The 17,338-nt window shown below is 32.2% G+C and overlaps 1 protein-coding gene across 13 annotated transcripts in view; it reads right to left on the bottom strand.

Moving 5' to 3' along the window:
* Window positions 1–16,082, bottom strand: part of LOC118184600 (adenylate cyclase type 10-like) — a 195,434-nt gene extending 179,352 nt beyond the window's left edge. For 8 of the 13 annotated variants that reach the window (XR_015044053.1, XR_015044054.1, XR_015044056.1 and 5 more), the window contains exons 1-3: window positions 15,938–16,082; window positions 920–973; window positions 764–808 (exon numbers count right to left, since the gene is read on the bottom strand). Coding sequence is in view for 7 of the 13 variants with exons in the window: in XM_085826923.1 (XP_085683049.1) it covers window positions 764–808; window positions 920–973; window positions 15,938–15,950 (112 nt within the window). In the remaining 6 variants the exon portion in view is untranslated. Of the gene's footprint in view, window positions 1–763; window positions 809–919; window positions 974–10,254; window positions 10,417–10,616; window positions 10,701–15,730; window positions 15,868–15,937 lie in introns of those variants that run through there. The other 5 variants (XM_085826920.1, XM_085826919.1, XM_085826921.1 and 2 more) reach the window with 5 other exon arrangements.
* Between the last annotated feature and the right edge of the window lie 1,256 nt (window positions 16,083–17,338).

Below are 17,338 nucleotides of genomic sequence, written 5' to 3'. Positions count from 1 at the left end.
GAAGAAATCACAAATAAATAAATTATATTGCATAACAGCTACAACTAGCAATAAATTAAAAACATAAAAAATTACTTAAGCAAAATGCAATAAAAATCATTTCAGCTTTTTTGTATAGTACGAATAATAAAAGCAATTCTTCAACTACACTGCACATGTATTTTCCTATAAGATAGGTGTTTTATTTGCATTTACATGCTATCAAAACTACCTTAGTAGAAATCACCAAAGCTTCACTGATAATTCAGGCAACCATGCGTATGATAAATATTTAGTTTCCAACATTGCCATTTTCTTATGCATTCTTGTTATATTCCAAGTTTCAATAGGTTTTATAGAAAAATTAATTTTTTTTTTTTTTTTTTTTTTTTTTTTTTTGTCTGGAATTCAATTTTAAAATTTCTGCTTGTAGGATTTTTATATAACAAAAAAAAAAAAAAAAAAAAAAGAGAGAGAAGTGATTTTGCCACAAAATTACTTAACAAGGCTTTGAATTCTTTCTCAGTTATCACTATGAAATTTCCACTACAACAACAATCTGTTTTTAACTAAGTTTACTGACTCTGATTGGAGGTAAATAGTTAAAATGTTAAATATGTACATATGTAATATATAATATTTTACAATAAATGTAATCATTCTTTCTCTGCCATAAAATTCTACAAACTGCACCAAGGTGGTTGTGATAACACATAAGTATAGTTTTATTAAGCGTTTTCATTTATTTATAAAAATACTTTTTCAAACTACAGATGTCAAGTACCTGAATGATCTGAATTTCCCAAACAGCACCAACTCTTTACCCAAGCTATAAGATAAAGAGTCATTTGATAAGTTACTTTTTAATCATAGTAAAATTCATAAAAATGAAAATTTATATCAATAAGCTATCAAAAACCATATTAGTTAAATAAAGTACCAGAAGAAAATTCAAGCGTGGCCACTCTTGAATGCATTGCAGTTTCCTTCCTTCCTAAATGTAAAAAGTAATTTTAAATTTTATTATAATAATTATCATATGATATATATACTAGAAATTTTAATAAAGGATCAGATTTAGCATATCAAAAACAAAATATTAAACTCTAATTGGATGCTTTATTTTCACAAAACTATAAACTGAAAATAATTGTGCAAGAATAAAAAAAAAATATTTTATAATAAAAGATCTTTAAAATTCAAATCACAAAATGTCACAATTATATTACATAATGAGTAAATTTAATTATTCTGCACAGTTTATGCCATAAGCTACAATATTACTTTTTTCCTTTCACCACAATTGATCTTTCAAGAGGTTCTAAGGCTATGCCACGATTTTCAAAAGCACTTTAGAAAAAATTAAGGATTAAATTATCTTACAGTTTTGCCATTTATGGAGATTGTCATTAAATTTAGAATATGTTTACAGTAGAAAAAGATCCTGTTGGGGAAAAATTGAGCATCTAGAGCTCAAAACTCATTTAATTACAATGCTACTAATGCAATATTTGCTAGACTCTTAACAAAGTCTGAGACCACACCTTCCAAACTCTTAGCACTTTGCTTCTAAAATATTTAAGATGGTGTGAACTTGCAATAACCATGTACCGACTTTACACTATTAAGCTTTAGTTACGCTATTAAGAATTCCATTATGCATTTTTCAAGTTAAAATCATCTTAATGAAATTTTGAAAATAATTAGTTTTCATTTCATGCTATTACATAAAATTAAATATTTGCTAGAGTTGATTATGACTTGCATGATGTTTTCTCTAAAAATAAACATACATACAAGAATAAGGAGCTTATAAATTAGAGATAATATTAATAAAAGGGCTCATTTGAGCTTGCATAGTTCACCATTTCAGGTAAGTAGTACTCAGCTTTTTCATTTTATTTCTCCCTTTCAACATATGTCAGAATACTATTCCATCCTTTCTAAAATTTTTCTGACTTCAAGTTTCATTCCAATTAACGTAGAAAATATAAAACATTTTAACATACTATAAATACTAATAAACATAAATTAATTACTAATATACATATACTTCAATTAAAGAAAACTTCATTAAAATTTTAGAAGCAATGAATTTTAATTAAATCAGACTTAAAATAAATTATTTAACAAAACAAAGCATTCAAAAACATATTATTAATAAATAATATTAATATTTTGAAAGCCACTGCATTTGAAGACAAAAGTCTCAGAGAAACCTATAATTTCCTTTTTCACCAAATCTGAGATAAATGGAAAAGTGATTGAAATATAATGGCGAGTCAAATGAAAGTGAGCCAACCCCTCCTCAGCAAGAATGGTTCGGTCCATCATCTGCGGCGCATGCGCGTAGCACAAAGACAGCCTTCATTTACGAAAGTGGCACGAAAGTGTGAGGTTAAAGTTCTTTAAGGCGCTCTTACACTGGGTTGAAGATGGTAGCGTGACATAATGGTGCTCCAAAAGAGGAACAGCGTGGTGTGGTCAGGTTTTTGACAGCTGAAGGTGTTTCCCAACATGAAATTAGTCGCCGTATGACTGCTGTGTACGGTGAACATTGCATCGCATTGGCCACTGTGAAGCGTTCGAGCAAACGGTTCAGAGAAGGACGTGAAAGTTGCAAAGACGATCCAAGACCGGGCCAAAGCCACCTTACAATCACCTCCGACACAATTGCACAGTTTGATGAGCTGATTAGACAAGAACGGGGGATAAGCATCAATGAACTGGCAGAGCGTCTGAACATCAGTCACGGTTCGGTTTACACCATAATTCATGATCATCTCGGTTATCGGCTTTTGTGTGCTCAATGGATGCCCAAGATTTTGAACGACCGCCAGAAGACGGAGAGGTTCGGCGCTGCTTTGACTCATCTCATCTGGTATCACAATGAGGGTGACGACTTCTTGTCTGCAATTGTGACCGGAGACTAATCATGGTGCCACCACTACGAACCTGAAACACGCCGGCAAAGCTTAGAGTGGAAACATTTGAATTCACCACCCCCCGAAGAAAGCAAAGGCTGTCATTTCCTCGGGAAAGGTGCTATTGACTTTTTTTTCGATCGTAAGGGGCCATTACTGATTGAATTTGCTAAACGTGGAGAGACTATCAATAGTTTGCGATATTGTGCAACGCTGAATTGGCTGCGTGTCGCAATCAAGAACAAACGACCTCGAAGATTGACGAATGGTGTGATCTACACGACAATGCTCATCCCCACGTCGCTGATGTGGTTAAGACACAACTGGCAAAGTTCAAGTGGGACACGCTGCAACATCCTCCATACAGCCCAGATTTGTCGCCATGCGACTTTCACATTTTCGGGAAACTGAAGAAACATCTCAAGGGTACCAGATTCGTGTCGGACGACGCCGTGAAGGAGTCGGTTACAGACTTTTTGAATCGACAGCCCAAGGAGTTTTATGAGATGGGGGATCACGCGGCTCATTTGTCAGTGGGATAAATGTCTCAATGTTCATGGAGACTACCTTTAAATAAAGTACTCTGTTTGTCATATATTCGCATTGGCTCACTTTCATTTGACTTGCCCTTATATAATGCTAGTCATTTTCACCCTCAAATTTACTTTGCTGTTTCATTTTTGCATGTAGTAAAGTGGAAAAGCCTATCACAAACATATATTGGCACAAATGGAAGCAATGTCCACATAACTCTTTTGTTATATATTGATAATATCCACCCATTACAGGGCAGAAAATCTGAATGATTTCTCATTGAACACATGTCTTGATTATGAATCACTATTTAGTTTCAGAAATGCTTTCAGAATATTCACATAAACTTTTTTAAGTTAATATTCGGACAGATTTTTCACAAAATTCAAAGTATCATTTGGAAAAGTATCAGCTGAATTCAGTCTCTGGAATTACTCAAACACTACAAAATTTCATGTTACAAAAATCCTTCTAGTTTACTGGAATCAAGAATAGATTACTCCTCCTCAAACACTTACATATTTTTAATATTGACTATTTCCTTTCAGTTCTAAAGCTTGTCTGCAAAAGTTTTTAAGCAGTCAATGAATTTTATGATAACTGAAATATTTCCCTGATATTCTTTTTATAATAACTGAAATTCTTCCTTGATTTGAAGAGCGAGTTCTTTCATCTGCTCAAACAAATAAAAGAGAGAGATGATTCTCGATTTCCAGCCGAAAGCAAAATTCCATTTTAGTTTGTATTGAAAAAAATAATTTGAGCTTTATGTCTTAGCTCTACACTCTGTCAATCTCATTTCCTCTTTAGACACTCAGCATTTATGTGGAAATGGTACAAATGATGATCTATATCTGTATCAATCCATAATTACTTGAAAAGTAGCAAGTCTAAAACTCTACTCTACAAAATTCAAAATTTCAATCGCATAATTTAAATTTTTCTTAGTGAAGCTGCATGCACGTTTTGAAGCCAATGTATCATATAGTGAATTTCTGTCACCCATGACAAAGTTTATAATGAAGATATTTTGTTTTCAAATGTTTGACACTCTATCTGTGCAGCATCAACGGACAATATCTCTCAAGGCTTTCTCCATTCAAAGGATGAACCATTTTTTAAAATGAAAGAGGCATTGCTAATTGTTTCCAAGAATAAATAAAATACAAATACTTCTTTCAATGAACTTGAAGAACATACTTTGTAAACATCAGCAACAAGGAAGGAATACAGTGCTACATCAGTCAGTTCATCAAACAGAATTTAACATAAGCCAGATGCTGCAGATATTATCTCTTGTACAATTGATCCTTGATATCAATGGCCTACTGCTGTTCCTTCTTTAAAGAATATTGTAATTTTTGTATTGTACTTTGAATATTGTATTGTACTGTTCCTTCTTTAATAGAATATTGTGTGAATTTTTGGTATTCTTGCAACAGAATGGCCCACGAATGACAGAGTGGTAAAGTCACTGAACGCTGGTAAATCAGTCTGGGGTTTGAATCCTTGCGAACAGGCTGGCTGCATAGTCACTTTCGTGGTTTTTCCCCAATGTAACGTGTATATGAGCTAGCTTCCCTAAGTCCTTCATGATGGCATCCCTCTTCTTAGGAAGACAGCTCTTGCATGCTTTGCCATAAATAAAAATAACCAAAACCAAACTATATCACAAGAGATGACCTATCAGACAGTATCTATAACAAGCGATCTACCCTGTATTCCTTTTGATTATGAATATGAACCACGATACACTTTCCTTACAGAACCTAAATCATCGAATGAATTTTGTTGATCCTGCAATGCTGCCAACACTCAGATAATAGAATGTCTATGAGGCCATCTTAATAATTAATTATATAGAATAAAAACATATGGAGAAATAATACTTGCAGTACTGCCCCATCACCTTACTGAATTGTGATGGCAATCTGTCAACAATGGGGACTAATTTTTGGTCATGTTGAGAGACATTGGGACAAAGTTTGTATGAATGAAAAATAGGGATAGCTGTCAATATTGTTTTAAATTTGATTATAGCAGTAAAATTATGACTATTGATAGAAGTGCAATAAGATTGCTTCAACTGACAGATGGCAAATAGGATCACTTGAATGGCATTTTTGATACAATGAAAACTATGGAGAGATATAATGAGCCCTCTTCAAAACCACATAAGTACTCTGTTCTGATAATGTCGTAAAATTAATCTGGTAATGTAATAAAAGTGTATAATATAATAAACTAGTAATGTAATAAAAGTAAATAGTGTAATGTCTACATACAGTACAAAGTTTGTAATCTGGACTAGTCGGGACTTCGGCAATTCTGGATTATAGATCATCAATTTAAATCTGGTAAGATGGCATGCAGAAATTATACAATTAAAAATATGAAACCATAAATTATGAAATAAAGAACAATTAGGATCTAAAGGATATCAAAATTTACAAAAAAAAAAAAAAAAAAAAAAAAAAAAAAAGCTTAATATTTATTTGTTTACTTTATTAAAAACATTTCTTTCAATGTAAGTTGTTTAAGTTGCTTCATTTTTTGTGCTAAACGTGCATGCGTAAACATTAAATGCGCATGCATAACATTAAACACGCATGCATAAAGCATATAAAAAAAGTTTGAGGCTTTGAGGTCTGGATTATAGATCATTCCAGATAATGGATGTCTGGATTACAGACTTACAGACATTGTACTGTATTTGCTTATTTGTTGCTCCTTTTAGTCTGGTTTCATAGTACTGTAATCAGTTTCTTGGATTCACTAGTGGGAAAACACCTGTTATTTTTTTTAAATCATTTCCAATACAATTTTCACTACTTTGACAACATGATGTCAGATCCAAGTCTCCCAATTCAATTCATAGAAGGCATCTGAACAAATTTTAACTCCATATTATGCTCAGATTTATTCTTCTTCTTGTATTATGGTTGTTAATTCTGCAAATCTTGCTTTAATCTTTCTTAAGTTTCCTAAAATTGTTCATTAGAACTAAAGCTAAAAATAAACACTAGGATTATGAATGTAAATCCATATTGAGTATATGAATTATTGCAACCTCTTTTTTGTAGCATTCAATGGGACCTTTTAAATAAAATCTACCAACAAAATAAACAAAAAAGATGCATTTATTCATTAAAAACTTGAGAAAGATAGCAATTACAAATATCATAGAAGAAATGCAGAGAAATGAAATAAGTAAATGAACTTAAAAAGACAACAGTCATAGGTTAATTGATCATAAAATTAATCTAATGAGTCAGAATTTTCTTAAAAATTTGATTATGGAAAAGAACATTAAAGCTATCTGCTTAAGAGGATGGATACCATCATAGAGAGCTTTCTAAAACAAACTGGCTCATACCTATGTTATACATGAGGAAAACTACGAAAATGTCCAGACAATTAGCTCATTCTATGGATATGAATTTGGATCAAACTACCAGTGTTCAGAGACTTCACTGCTCAGCCATTCGTTGGCCCAAGTTAGGAAAAAAAATGCAAGCACAAAGCAGTTTTAGGGTTGCCATAAAATGGCAATTAAGGCATGGTTGCCACATTTGGCGAGAAATCATCCATTTGGCGACAAAATTGGTGATATGCCATGGACTGATGGAGAACCTTCTGGAACGAATTCTTACTGTTTGGTGTGGTGTTATGGCCAATAGAGTTGTTGGCCCATATTTCTTCGAGAATGAGTTCGGAAACGATTTCCGGAGCTTCTTACAGAACAATGATTGAAAACTTTTTGCGGCCAATGGCGAAGCAGAATCCTTTTTTATGGGGATATTAAAAAGACAAAGTTTATGTTAATAAACCAGAGACTATTAGACAGCTGAAGCAGAATATTTAAGATGAAATACTGAGCTTTCAACCAGAAACATTATGTGGTATAATGGAAAACGCGTTAAAAAGAGCCAATCTCTGTATCGAGAAAATTGGTGGACATTTGTTTGATGTCATATTTCATACATAATTTCCATAAAATATATTTAATGTATAAAAAAATTAATAAAAATAAATTATTATTACAAGAGTTACCCATGTTTAACATTAATAGGTCTTATTTGGCTAACCCTATTACAAAAACTACTCCAGGGGTCACAAGATAAGCAACGGCAAGGATAACAGACTTAAAATGTGCATTTGAAGTAATACTCAATTCTACAATTGAAAACAAAATTGTAAATAATGACCAATATTGAATCAGAAAAAATTTATGGAAAAAGTGGAAAAATATCGAAAGTCAAACTTTTCAAGCATATATTGGATCATTATTGTTAGCTGGTGTTTATAAATTATATGGAAAATCAACAAAACGCTTATGGGATAAAGAAACTGTCAGAAGTAATATTTTGTGCTACAATATCCTTCGAAACATTTTACACCATATCGAGAGTTATCCATTTTGATAATAAATCCACTTTTCAAGAAAGAAGAAATTTGGATAAATTAGCTGCAGTGCAAGATATTTGGGAAAAGTGAATAGAAATTCTACCAAAATTATATATAATCCAAACGAAAATATTACTGCATATGAACAATTAGTAGGATTTCGTGGCCGATGTCCTTTCAAACAGTATATACCAAGTAAGCCATCTAAATATGGGATAAAAATGTGGATTTTATATGGCAGTAATAACTTTGTATATACTGATAACACAAATTTACACTGAAAAAGAACAAGGGTCAAAGCCAGAGAAATATCAGGCTATGCAAGCAGTGTGTGATCTTACCTACGGGTATTCAGGACAAAATATTATATACTATATTGCATGTCATAAGGTTTTCACATTTTACACCTTAGAACAACTTCTTCTAAAACGGAAAATGGCTATGCTTGGCACCATTGGAAAAAATAAATCAGAACTTCCTAATAAATTGCTGGTCCATGATAGTATTCTATAACATGTTTGATACTTCTGCATACAATGCTTTTGTTCCATGGACTTCAATACATAGTGAATAGAACGAAAACAAATTATCTATAACGTAGGACAAAAGACAAAATAACGAGTCAAAGAATTGCACAAAATCGGTATCCATGTACCACCAAACATTGCCAAGTTTCGCCAAGGGGTACCCTAAACTATACTTTTACCCTAGAAGGTTGCTGTAGCAGGGTTGGTCGCTAAATTTTCAACAAAAAATCACCAAGTTACCATAATCCAATGATTAACCATTAGATTTTTTGGTAAACTTACATTACTATTGTTTAAACCATTTCTTAAATGGCATTTGTCAATTACTGCAAGAAAGGTTAGTTTTCTGAATTGGGTCATATTGACCGGAACGCTATGTACATGGAGTAAACACAAACAGAATAGCAAGGTTAAGAGAAATAAGGATGTGTAAGACAGATACTTATAAGATTTATGATAATTATGTTTTTATTTTAATTTTGATGCTTATATTTTACCAAAGAAAGTGTCTGCTTCTTTGATTTCATTATTTTAGGGGAAAAGAACTATTTTGTTATTTTTGCTATTCTTATATGATGCTTATTTTAAGTCCCATGAGCCTCTTCGTATACCAGAACGCTATGTACATGGAGTAAACACAAACAGAATAACAAGGTTAAGAGAAATAAGGATGTGTAAGACAGATACTTATTAGATTTATGATAATTATGTTTTTATTTTAATTTTGATGCTTATATTTTACCAAAGAAAGTGTCTGCTTCTTTGATTTCAGTATTTTAGGGGAAACGAACTATTTTGTTATTTTTGCTATTCTTATATGATGCTTATTTTAAGTCCCATGAGCCTCTTCGTATACCAGAACGCTATGTACATGGAGTAAACACAAACAGAATAACAAGGTTAAGATAAATAAGGATGTGTAAGACAGATACTTATTAGATTTATGATAATTATGTTTTTATTTTAATTTTGATGCTTATATTTTACCAAAGAAAGTGTCTGCTTCTTTGATTTCATTATTTTAGGGGAAAAGAACTACAGTCAAAAGTCGTTAATCCGGACTCGTCGGGACTTCGGCGATTCCGGATTATCGATTTTTCCGGATTATAGATCATCAGTTTAAATCTGGTAAGATGGCATGCAGAAATTACAAAATTAAAAATATGAAACCGTAATTTATGAAATAAAGAACAATTATGATCTAAAGGGTATCAAAATTTACAAAAAGAAAAAGCTTAATATTTATTTGTTTACTTTATTAAACATTTCCTTCAATGTAAGTTGCTTCGTTTCATGTGATAATACTTTCTCTTTAATTCTATTAAACAGACATAATTTCTTGTTTAGTTACAAAGTTCCGCTGTTCAAGTCCTATAATTGCTGTGTTGACCGACTAATTTGTCAATCGAAATGTTTTCGTTTTCAATAACCTCTGGGTCACTTTCTTCACTATCGGAAGCGAATTATAATGACGAGGAACTTGATTTAAATCATATCAAAGACGGAGTATATCGAGATGAAATACTACACTTAGTACGGAATTATAAACCAAATAAAATAAAAACATCTGCTCTGAAGATAAGGATAGTGTTGACAGATCAACTTCCAATCCGCAGCGTGAAATTGATAAACAGATTTCGGATTTCAAAACATACTTTCGCTTTGTAGATACAAATTACATATTAGTAAATATATATCGGAAATTCTATTTGACATAATCTTTCTAATCTATCATAATCTAATAAAGACGTTTCTGCCCCCCCCCTCTGCCGCAGAGCAGCGTGAAATTGATAAACAGATTTCGGATTTCAAAACATACTTTCGCTTTGTAGTAAATATATATCGGAAATTCTATTTGACATACTCGAAAAGTTCAAGCTTACTTTTATAAAATTGCTCTAACAGTCTGCAAAAAATAATAAGCCGGATCCAATTCGAAGATTAAAGAACAACGCAATCTGCAACATTAACTGAATTAGATAACTTTAGCTTAGCGTGTAACTCCGTTACACATTAAACGCGCATGCGCACAAACATATTCGCAGCTGTAACGGTCTTATGCGCTCTCGTAAACGCCTGTGCGCGTGCGTGAACGCGACGCATGCGCAGAAAGTTTGTGGCTTTGAGGTCCGGATTATGGGTGTCCGAATTAACGACTTTTGACTGTATTTTGTTATTTTTGCTATTCTTATATAATGTTTATTTTAAGTCCCATGAGCCTCTTCGTATAATTTATAGAACCTACCAGTCTGAAATCAATATAATTCCCTTCCTTGCAGGTATGAAGTTCTATCTTTCTGGGAGAATTTCTCACTGATTGAGAGCCACTGCGATTATGGTACATCTATAATGCATACACATATATATGGCAATATATATAGAAAGAGTAAATATAATGTACAAAAAGGTTTAAAATACATGATCTTAAATCTCCCAATAGTTTTATGATAAAAAGAGGACAAATGGAGCCACACTCTTATCAAATATTAAAAACATATAAGTACTTTTCAAAATATTTATTCACCGAAATACAAATTTAATTTTTTAGTGTATTGTATTTTATTTCAGCAGTACCATGTACAGTCAAAATTTTTATTTCTGTAACAAACAAAAATTTTTCCACTAAAATTAAATAATGAATTTATGTTTTATTATCTTAAGCAAACAACTCGTCTTTATTTATAGTGAAATAAAATTAGCTGTTAGGTCAAAATTAAACTAAGACACTATCTTTTGTAATGGAAGACAATAAGGCAATTACAAGAAGTATATTATTCAATTAACCCGTAACAGGGCAGGTGAAAAAGTTGAACATAACAGGGGACATGCGGTCTCAGAGACCGCGCATTATAATAAATTTTTAAAAATTGTCTAATTAAAATATCATCATGATATTTCACTTAGATGTTCTTTGAACATTTTACTCTGAAAAGAAAATATGTTTTTACACTGTAAAGTGAAATTAAATTTTTCCCAGAAAATTTCTCCATAGCCTTAAATTTTTCGATCAAAATCATATGCTGCACTAAATTTTATAAAACTAAAAATAAGAATGCATCTATTTTGAATTAACTATTTTATCCATATTATTTAATATTTAAAGCAAATTTTAACCAGAGAAAATTGTATGTAGCACAATACAGAAAAATTTTGACAGTATCTGAAATATCAGTATCTCACTGATTTTCTGATAGTAAACAATTTAGTTTTCATCTTCTTTAGCACATTCATTGCATAACTTTTGCGTGCATTCCAAACAAACAGGGTCTTGGCAAGATAAACATAAATATGCTGTCTTTCTTTTCTTGCTTGGGGGGCACAGACGATATGTTTTCCTTGATTTTAATTTTCCTTCTTTTGTGCACTGCTCCACATCCTTAGACTCGGCTTCTTTTCTTAAAATACGCTTTATCGTCAGGCGCAATTCTCGATTTATTCCTGGATTTTTCACTCTCGTGTGTAGTAGTAGTGTGGTTGGACTAATTCTCTCGCTAATTTTTTCAAAAACAACATTCTGGTCATAACAGGGTTTTAGTTAAGACACAATAACACGCCGAATAAATACTAATTCAGAAGTCAAACAACAAAAATCAGCGTCATATTCACAAAATTTTCACAGGACTAGTTTCGATGGTTTTACCGAACCATCATCTTCAGCTGCAAAACCGCAAATGAACAAGATAGGAAATAATGATTAGATAAGATAAGAAAGCCTGGACAAGAATAAGCAAATGGCGCCATCTGTTGGCGAAACCAGAACTAAAACATAATTTCTCTAAAAGCCGAAGGCAAATTTGGATTGGAATTAGGATCGTTAACTAGAACAGAAAGATTTTTATGAATGTGAAATGCCTCTAGAAAATCCAGTTCTCCAATGGAAGATGTTTTTTGAATAAGTTTGCTCCTCCAAACTAGCCCTTGATGAAGAACTAAATTATTTAAAAGCAATAGCTATTGACAGGGGCTTTTCACCCAACATTATTAATCAAGCAGTTAAAAAATTGTCATCTCAACACACTAAAAGCCACACTCTTATTTTAGGAGATTATAAAAATTCTGTTGTCATTCCCTTCTTTCCATCAATTAGCTATAAAGTTGCACATATTTTGCAGAAATTTAACTTTCGGGTTGTTTATTCTCCCATCAATAAAATTCCAACTTCTATACTCAAGGACCCCATTCCGGATATGAATTCCTGGGGTATTTATAGGATTCCTTGCCAGTGTGGTTTAATTTACATTGGCCAAACTAAGAGAGCCTTAAAATTTCGCGTCAAAGAACATGAGGCATATGTTAGAAAAAAGGAAACACAGAAGTCTTCTGTTGCTCAACATTGCTGGTCCGAAAATCACACTTTCAATTTTTCTGCTGCCAAAATTATTCAAAAAACATCTTCCATTGGAGAACTGGATTTTCTAGAGGCATTTCACATTCATAAAAATCTTTCTGTTCTAGTTAACGATCCTAATTCCAATCCAAATTTGCCTTCGGCTTTTAGAGAAATTATGTTTTAGTTCTGGTTTCGCCAACAGATGGCGCCACTTGCTTATTCTTGTGCAGGCTTTCTTATCTTATCTAATCATTATTTCCTATCTTGTTCATTTGCGGTTTTGCAGCTGAAGATGATGGTTCGGTAAAACCATCGAAACTAGTCCTGCGAAAATTTTGTAGGTATAACGCTGATTTTTGTTGTTTGACTTCTGAATTAGGGTTTTAGTTATAACTATGGTGCAAAATGTATGCGTTTACTGTACTCATATCTACTAACCGGTTGAAAAGAGCCATAGCCAACGCGTTGTTCTCCTACTACAGGAATGGACAGACCATTTTTCCTCTAAAGCATCAACACCACCTTTGGTTCTGTTATAAAAACCAATTATTTCAGGTTTCTGTGTTTCCGAGTCTGTTTCTATTGAATAATGCAATGATGACATCAAAACCACTGCTTGCCTTTTCTTTGGAACAAATGAAATCAAGATTATGTCCTTAGTAAATCCATACAATGTTGAATTCTCTTTTCTTACTTACATGGAAGAAAATCTTTTGGAATTTCTTTTTTATTTTTTTTTAACAGTTCCAACGTATGTCAGTCCATTTTTCAACAATTCTGTGGTAAGTTCTATGAAAGAAAACCAACTGTCTGCTGTTACATTCCTGTTCGTATTAAAAATTGGTTTGCTCAAACGCAGAACAGCTTGACTTGATTTGCTGAATTTTTCCAACAACACAGTCTTTTCCACAATAAAGATATGCATTGTAAGCCCAATTATTCCGGGCATCAGTCAAACACATAACTTTTAATCCATATTTCACAGGCTTTTGGGGCATATACATTTTAAAGCGACACTTTCCTCTGAATCCAACAAACATTTCATCAATGCAGATGCAAGTGCCTAATGCGTACGCTTTCTGGGAGTTATAAATGAATAAATTCATCACTTCAGAAATAAGTGATGCCGGATCAGATTTCTTTCGTTCTTCCCTATCATCTGGGTTATCAAACCGCAAATTTGAAAGTAAAAATTTAAAACGTTTCATTGACGTAACTGCACGAAAAATATCGCGGCCAGTTCCATCCATGGCAAATAAACATTCAATATCTTCATGATTGGATTTGAAGACTGATGTGTAAATAAGTAAACCCAAAAAATCTCTCAGTTCATCAACACAGGTGTAGTCAATTTCACCTTTAATCGGATGACATATATGTTTTATTTTTCTTTCAATTTTTAGATTTGTCCATTTCACAATTATGCTTAAAAGTTCGTCAGTAAAACGTAGTTGCCATACATTTTTTAGATCTGAATTATCAATTTTTTCGTAAGGTCATAGTCCAGGAAGTCTTACGATATTGTGAGCTGGCCTTCTAACTTTTCAATTTGGTTCAACGGATGACCATTTGAACCGATTTTTTCCATAGTAGTATTTTACGGAATTAGTTGTTTCTAGATCAGAGAAATCATTGCTGTCTACATAAAATTCAGAGTCTGTTGAGTGGGTACCCCCTTTCGCAGAAATTTTCTTCACAGTCATCTTCTTCACTAAAATCACTTCCAACTTCGTCTAGAATTTTTTCAGTTCTTCTGCATAACGTGGGTCAGAAAGATAAATGAATCTCCGCGGACCTAACTTCAGAGCCATGTGTTCACTACTGCCAAAAATTGTGACATTGAGAGGGAGGTGAGGTCTCGCAGACCGCTCTAGAAGAATTTCAACAGATACACTTGCCAAAGCATTCCGATAAAAAGGTGTCAGAAAGAAGGTCACGAAACGTGAAGCTAGGGTAATAATCCATTCAATTGGACAAAGCATGAAATAGGGGTGATGGGAGGAACATGTGGCGCGGTTCGGCAGACCGCTCGTCCCGTTACGGGTTAAATTTAAAGTAAAATACTAAATTAGTAAGCCTAGATAAAATAATAATAAGCTTAGAATAATAAGCAAGTTTATTTGCATAATAAGCTTAAATTTATTTGGGTGCTTTTCTGTAGTTTGGATCAAATTTAGAAATATGTAGTATGGATGTGTGTGTACATACATGGATGTGTTTGTGTACACATATATACATACATTTGTGAATCCAGTCCCCTAATAACAGAAAAGTACCTTTATTTGCCTAGATAATAAATAAGCTATAATTGATTTGCCTAGCAAGAAGACTAAACAATCCAAACAACTGGAGTTGCAGATGTATGCAGTCTTCACTAAAATCAGTCTATGCAGTCTAGATAACTGGAATTCTACTGAACTTTAAATATTTGATTTGTTAACAACAAACAACAACAACAACAATAACAAAAAAAAAAAAAAAAAAAAAAGATTTTTTCTAACTTTCTCTAATTTTTATCTTATAGAAGCATAAAAATTTTGCTATACATTTACACCATATGTATTTATTCTACACAATTAATTTATACTTATTTTAGAACTCTTTCGTGAAGATAACAAACTATTTTAAGGTATTTTTGCTTTTTATATCTAAATACACATTTTTTAAAAAAAAATTCTTCACTTATTTTAAAAAAAAAAGAAAAAGAAAGAAAAATTCCATTCAAGAAATAAAATTAGAACTGCAACTTTAAACCATTTAAAAGACCATTTTATAGACATCATAAAAGAAATAACAGAACTTCAAAAATAAAGCTAAAATTCTAATATTAATTCAGAGTAATAACTCTCGCAATTTAAACTTGCTTAAAGGCTTAAATTAGCACATAAAGCTCATTCAAAAACTAATCTACGGAAGCGAAAAGAAGTCGTCAAACAAACTCATCTGTTCTCATCTATTCATCAGAATTAAATTCAAACATGGAGAACGTTTCTTTGTACTTTACAGAAAAAGAATTAGCTGATTTTTACCTTTACTGTATTCTAAAACATAAATATGAAACCTTAAGAATCAATAATTCAATCAAATTGCACAAAATTTAGCTCCTAATTTAACCCTAAAAGAAATTTTTTTCATAAAGAATTCAAATTCAAAATTCGCGGAACCCGAAATAAAACCCAGAAAAACAATTTTGTTTACGATATGTACATCGATATTTCACGGGGAAATTTTGTTACCATTCAGTATCATATTCAGTTTTAATTCAAAGAACGAGATTTAAATTCATAACTTCTACAAAATTTATACATTTTAGTCTGTTCAATTTTGTACTTGGTTAACGTGAATCTGGAATATATCGGTAAAAGAGAAACAAGATGTTCGTTTGAGTTTCGGGGGGGGGGGAAAGTCCGTCACAATTATGTACAGACACACGCCAAAGGTGTACGGAAAAGTGTACCGTGACGTCACGGGCTTTTGGATGGGTTACAATATTTGGCTTTTTATCATATTTCGCGGTGAATTATGGCAAAGATTAACAATTTATCGTGCGATGTAAACAAACATCGAAGATTTCGTGTTAGGGTGCAAACGTTGTTGTAGTCAAGTGAGCAAAATGTTGCAATGTATTTGATTTTTTCCTTGATGAATTTGAAATTATGAAAAAATAACGTATGGTGTAGATGATGACAGAAATTTTTAATGAATGAATTTAGAAACTGTAAGATGAAAATAATTTTACCTTTGATCTGATTCACAACTGCATGTCACAAAACATACTTCATAAAGTATGCCGAAGTTTTATTCCTTGCAGAAAACATGATATCTGTTATTCTAGTTTGTGATTAAGGAATTTTTATAGAGCGATGAAAGAATATGATCTTCGTGAGGTGAGCTGTATTCTTCATAATGTGGAAAATTTGGATGAAAGTGCAAATGAATTAATAAGGACTAACCTCCTTGGTGCATTTTCTGAATCTTCTAAATACATATTTTGAAACCATGTTTCAGAAAACACAATAATAAACTGTTTTAAGCAGGATAACTTTTACTGATGGCAAAATCAGTCACTTCCCCAAACAGATCCAATTACAAAATATGAAAAAAATGTCTTTGAATATGATGATAAAACTTTCTTACTTATTATTCCTCAAAACTGTCTCACCCAGTGCTCATAAACTGTGTATGAATGAAATTTTTCATGACAACTGCATGCTCTCCACTATTATTGAATTTTTAGCTCTTATTTCTTAATGAAAGTCCTGTGGAAACATGCAATTTTATATTTCTATTATACATCCATTTATTTAGTTAAACTGTATTGGAATTTCCTTGGGCATATTTCTCATCATTTAATATTATGATTCAGTTTTTGCTATCAACATAGATATGGGCGAATGTAATGATATGCAAAACAGTGTGTGCTTTTTTTGTAGAAAATGCAATCGAACTTTCCAAAGAGAATAACCTCTTACTTAAATAGATTTGTCTTATGGGAGTGGTTATCTAAGGAAATATGCTATTAGTGATGTTCTATTATCAGCCATTATTTTATTTTATATCAAGTATGCTAATCATTTGCAAAGGACCTCTTCACATAAATTTTCTGTCCATTATACATGTATAAATCAACTAGTTGA

Source organism: Stegodyphus dumicola, chromosome 11 (genome assembly GCF_044657685.1).
Source record: "Stegodyphus dumicola isolate Sdum_Otavi_A_Nest chromosome 11, ASM4465768v1".
Taxonomy (NCBI): domain Eukaryota; kingdom Metazoa; phylum Arthropoda; class Arachnida; order Araneae; family Eresidae; genus Stegodyphus; species Stegodyphus dumicola.
Note: the sequence above shows the minus strand (reverse complement) of the source record. Positions and strands in the feature narration are given on the sequence as shown.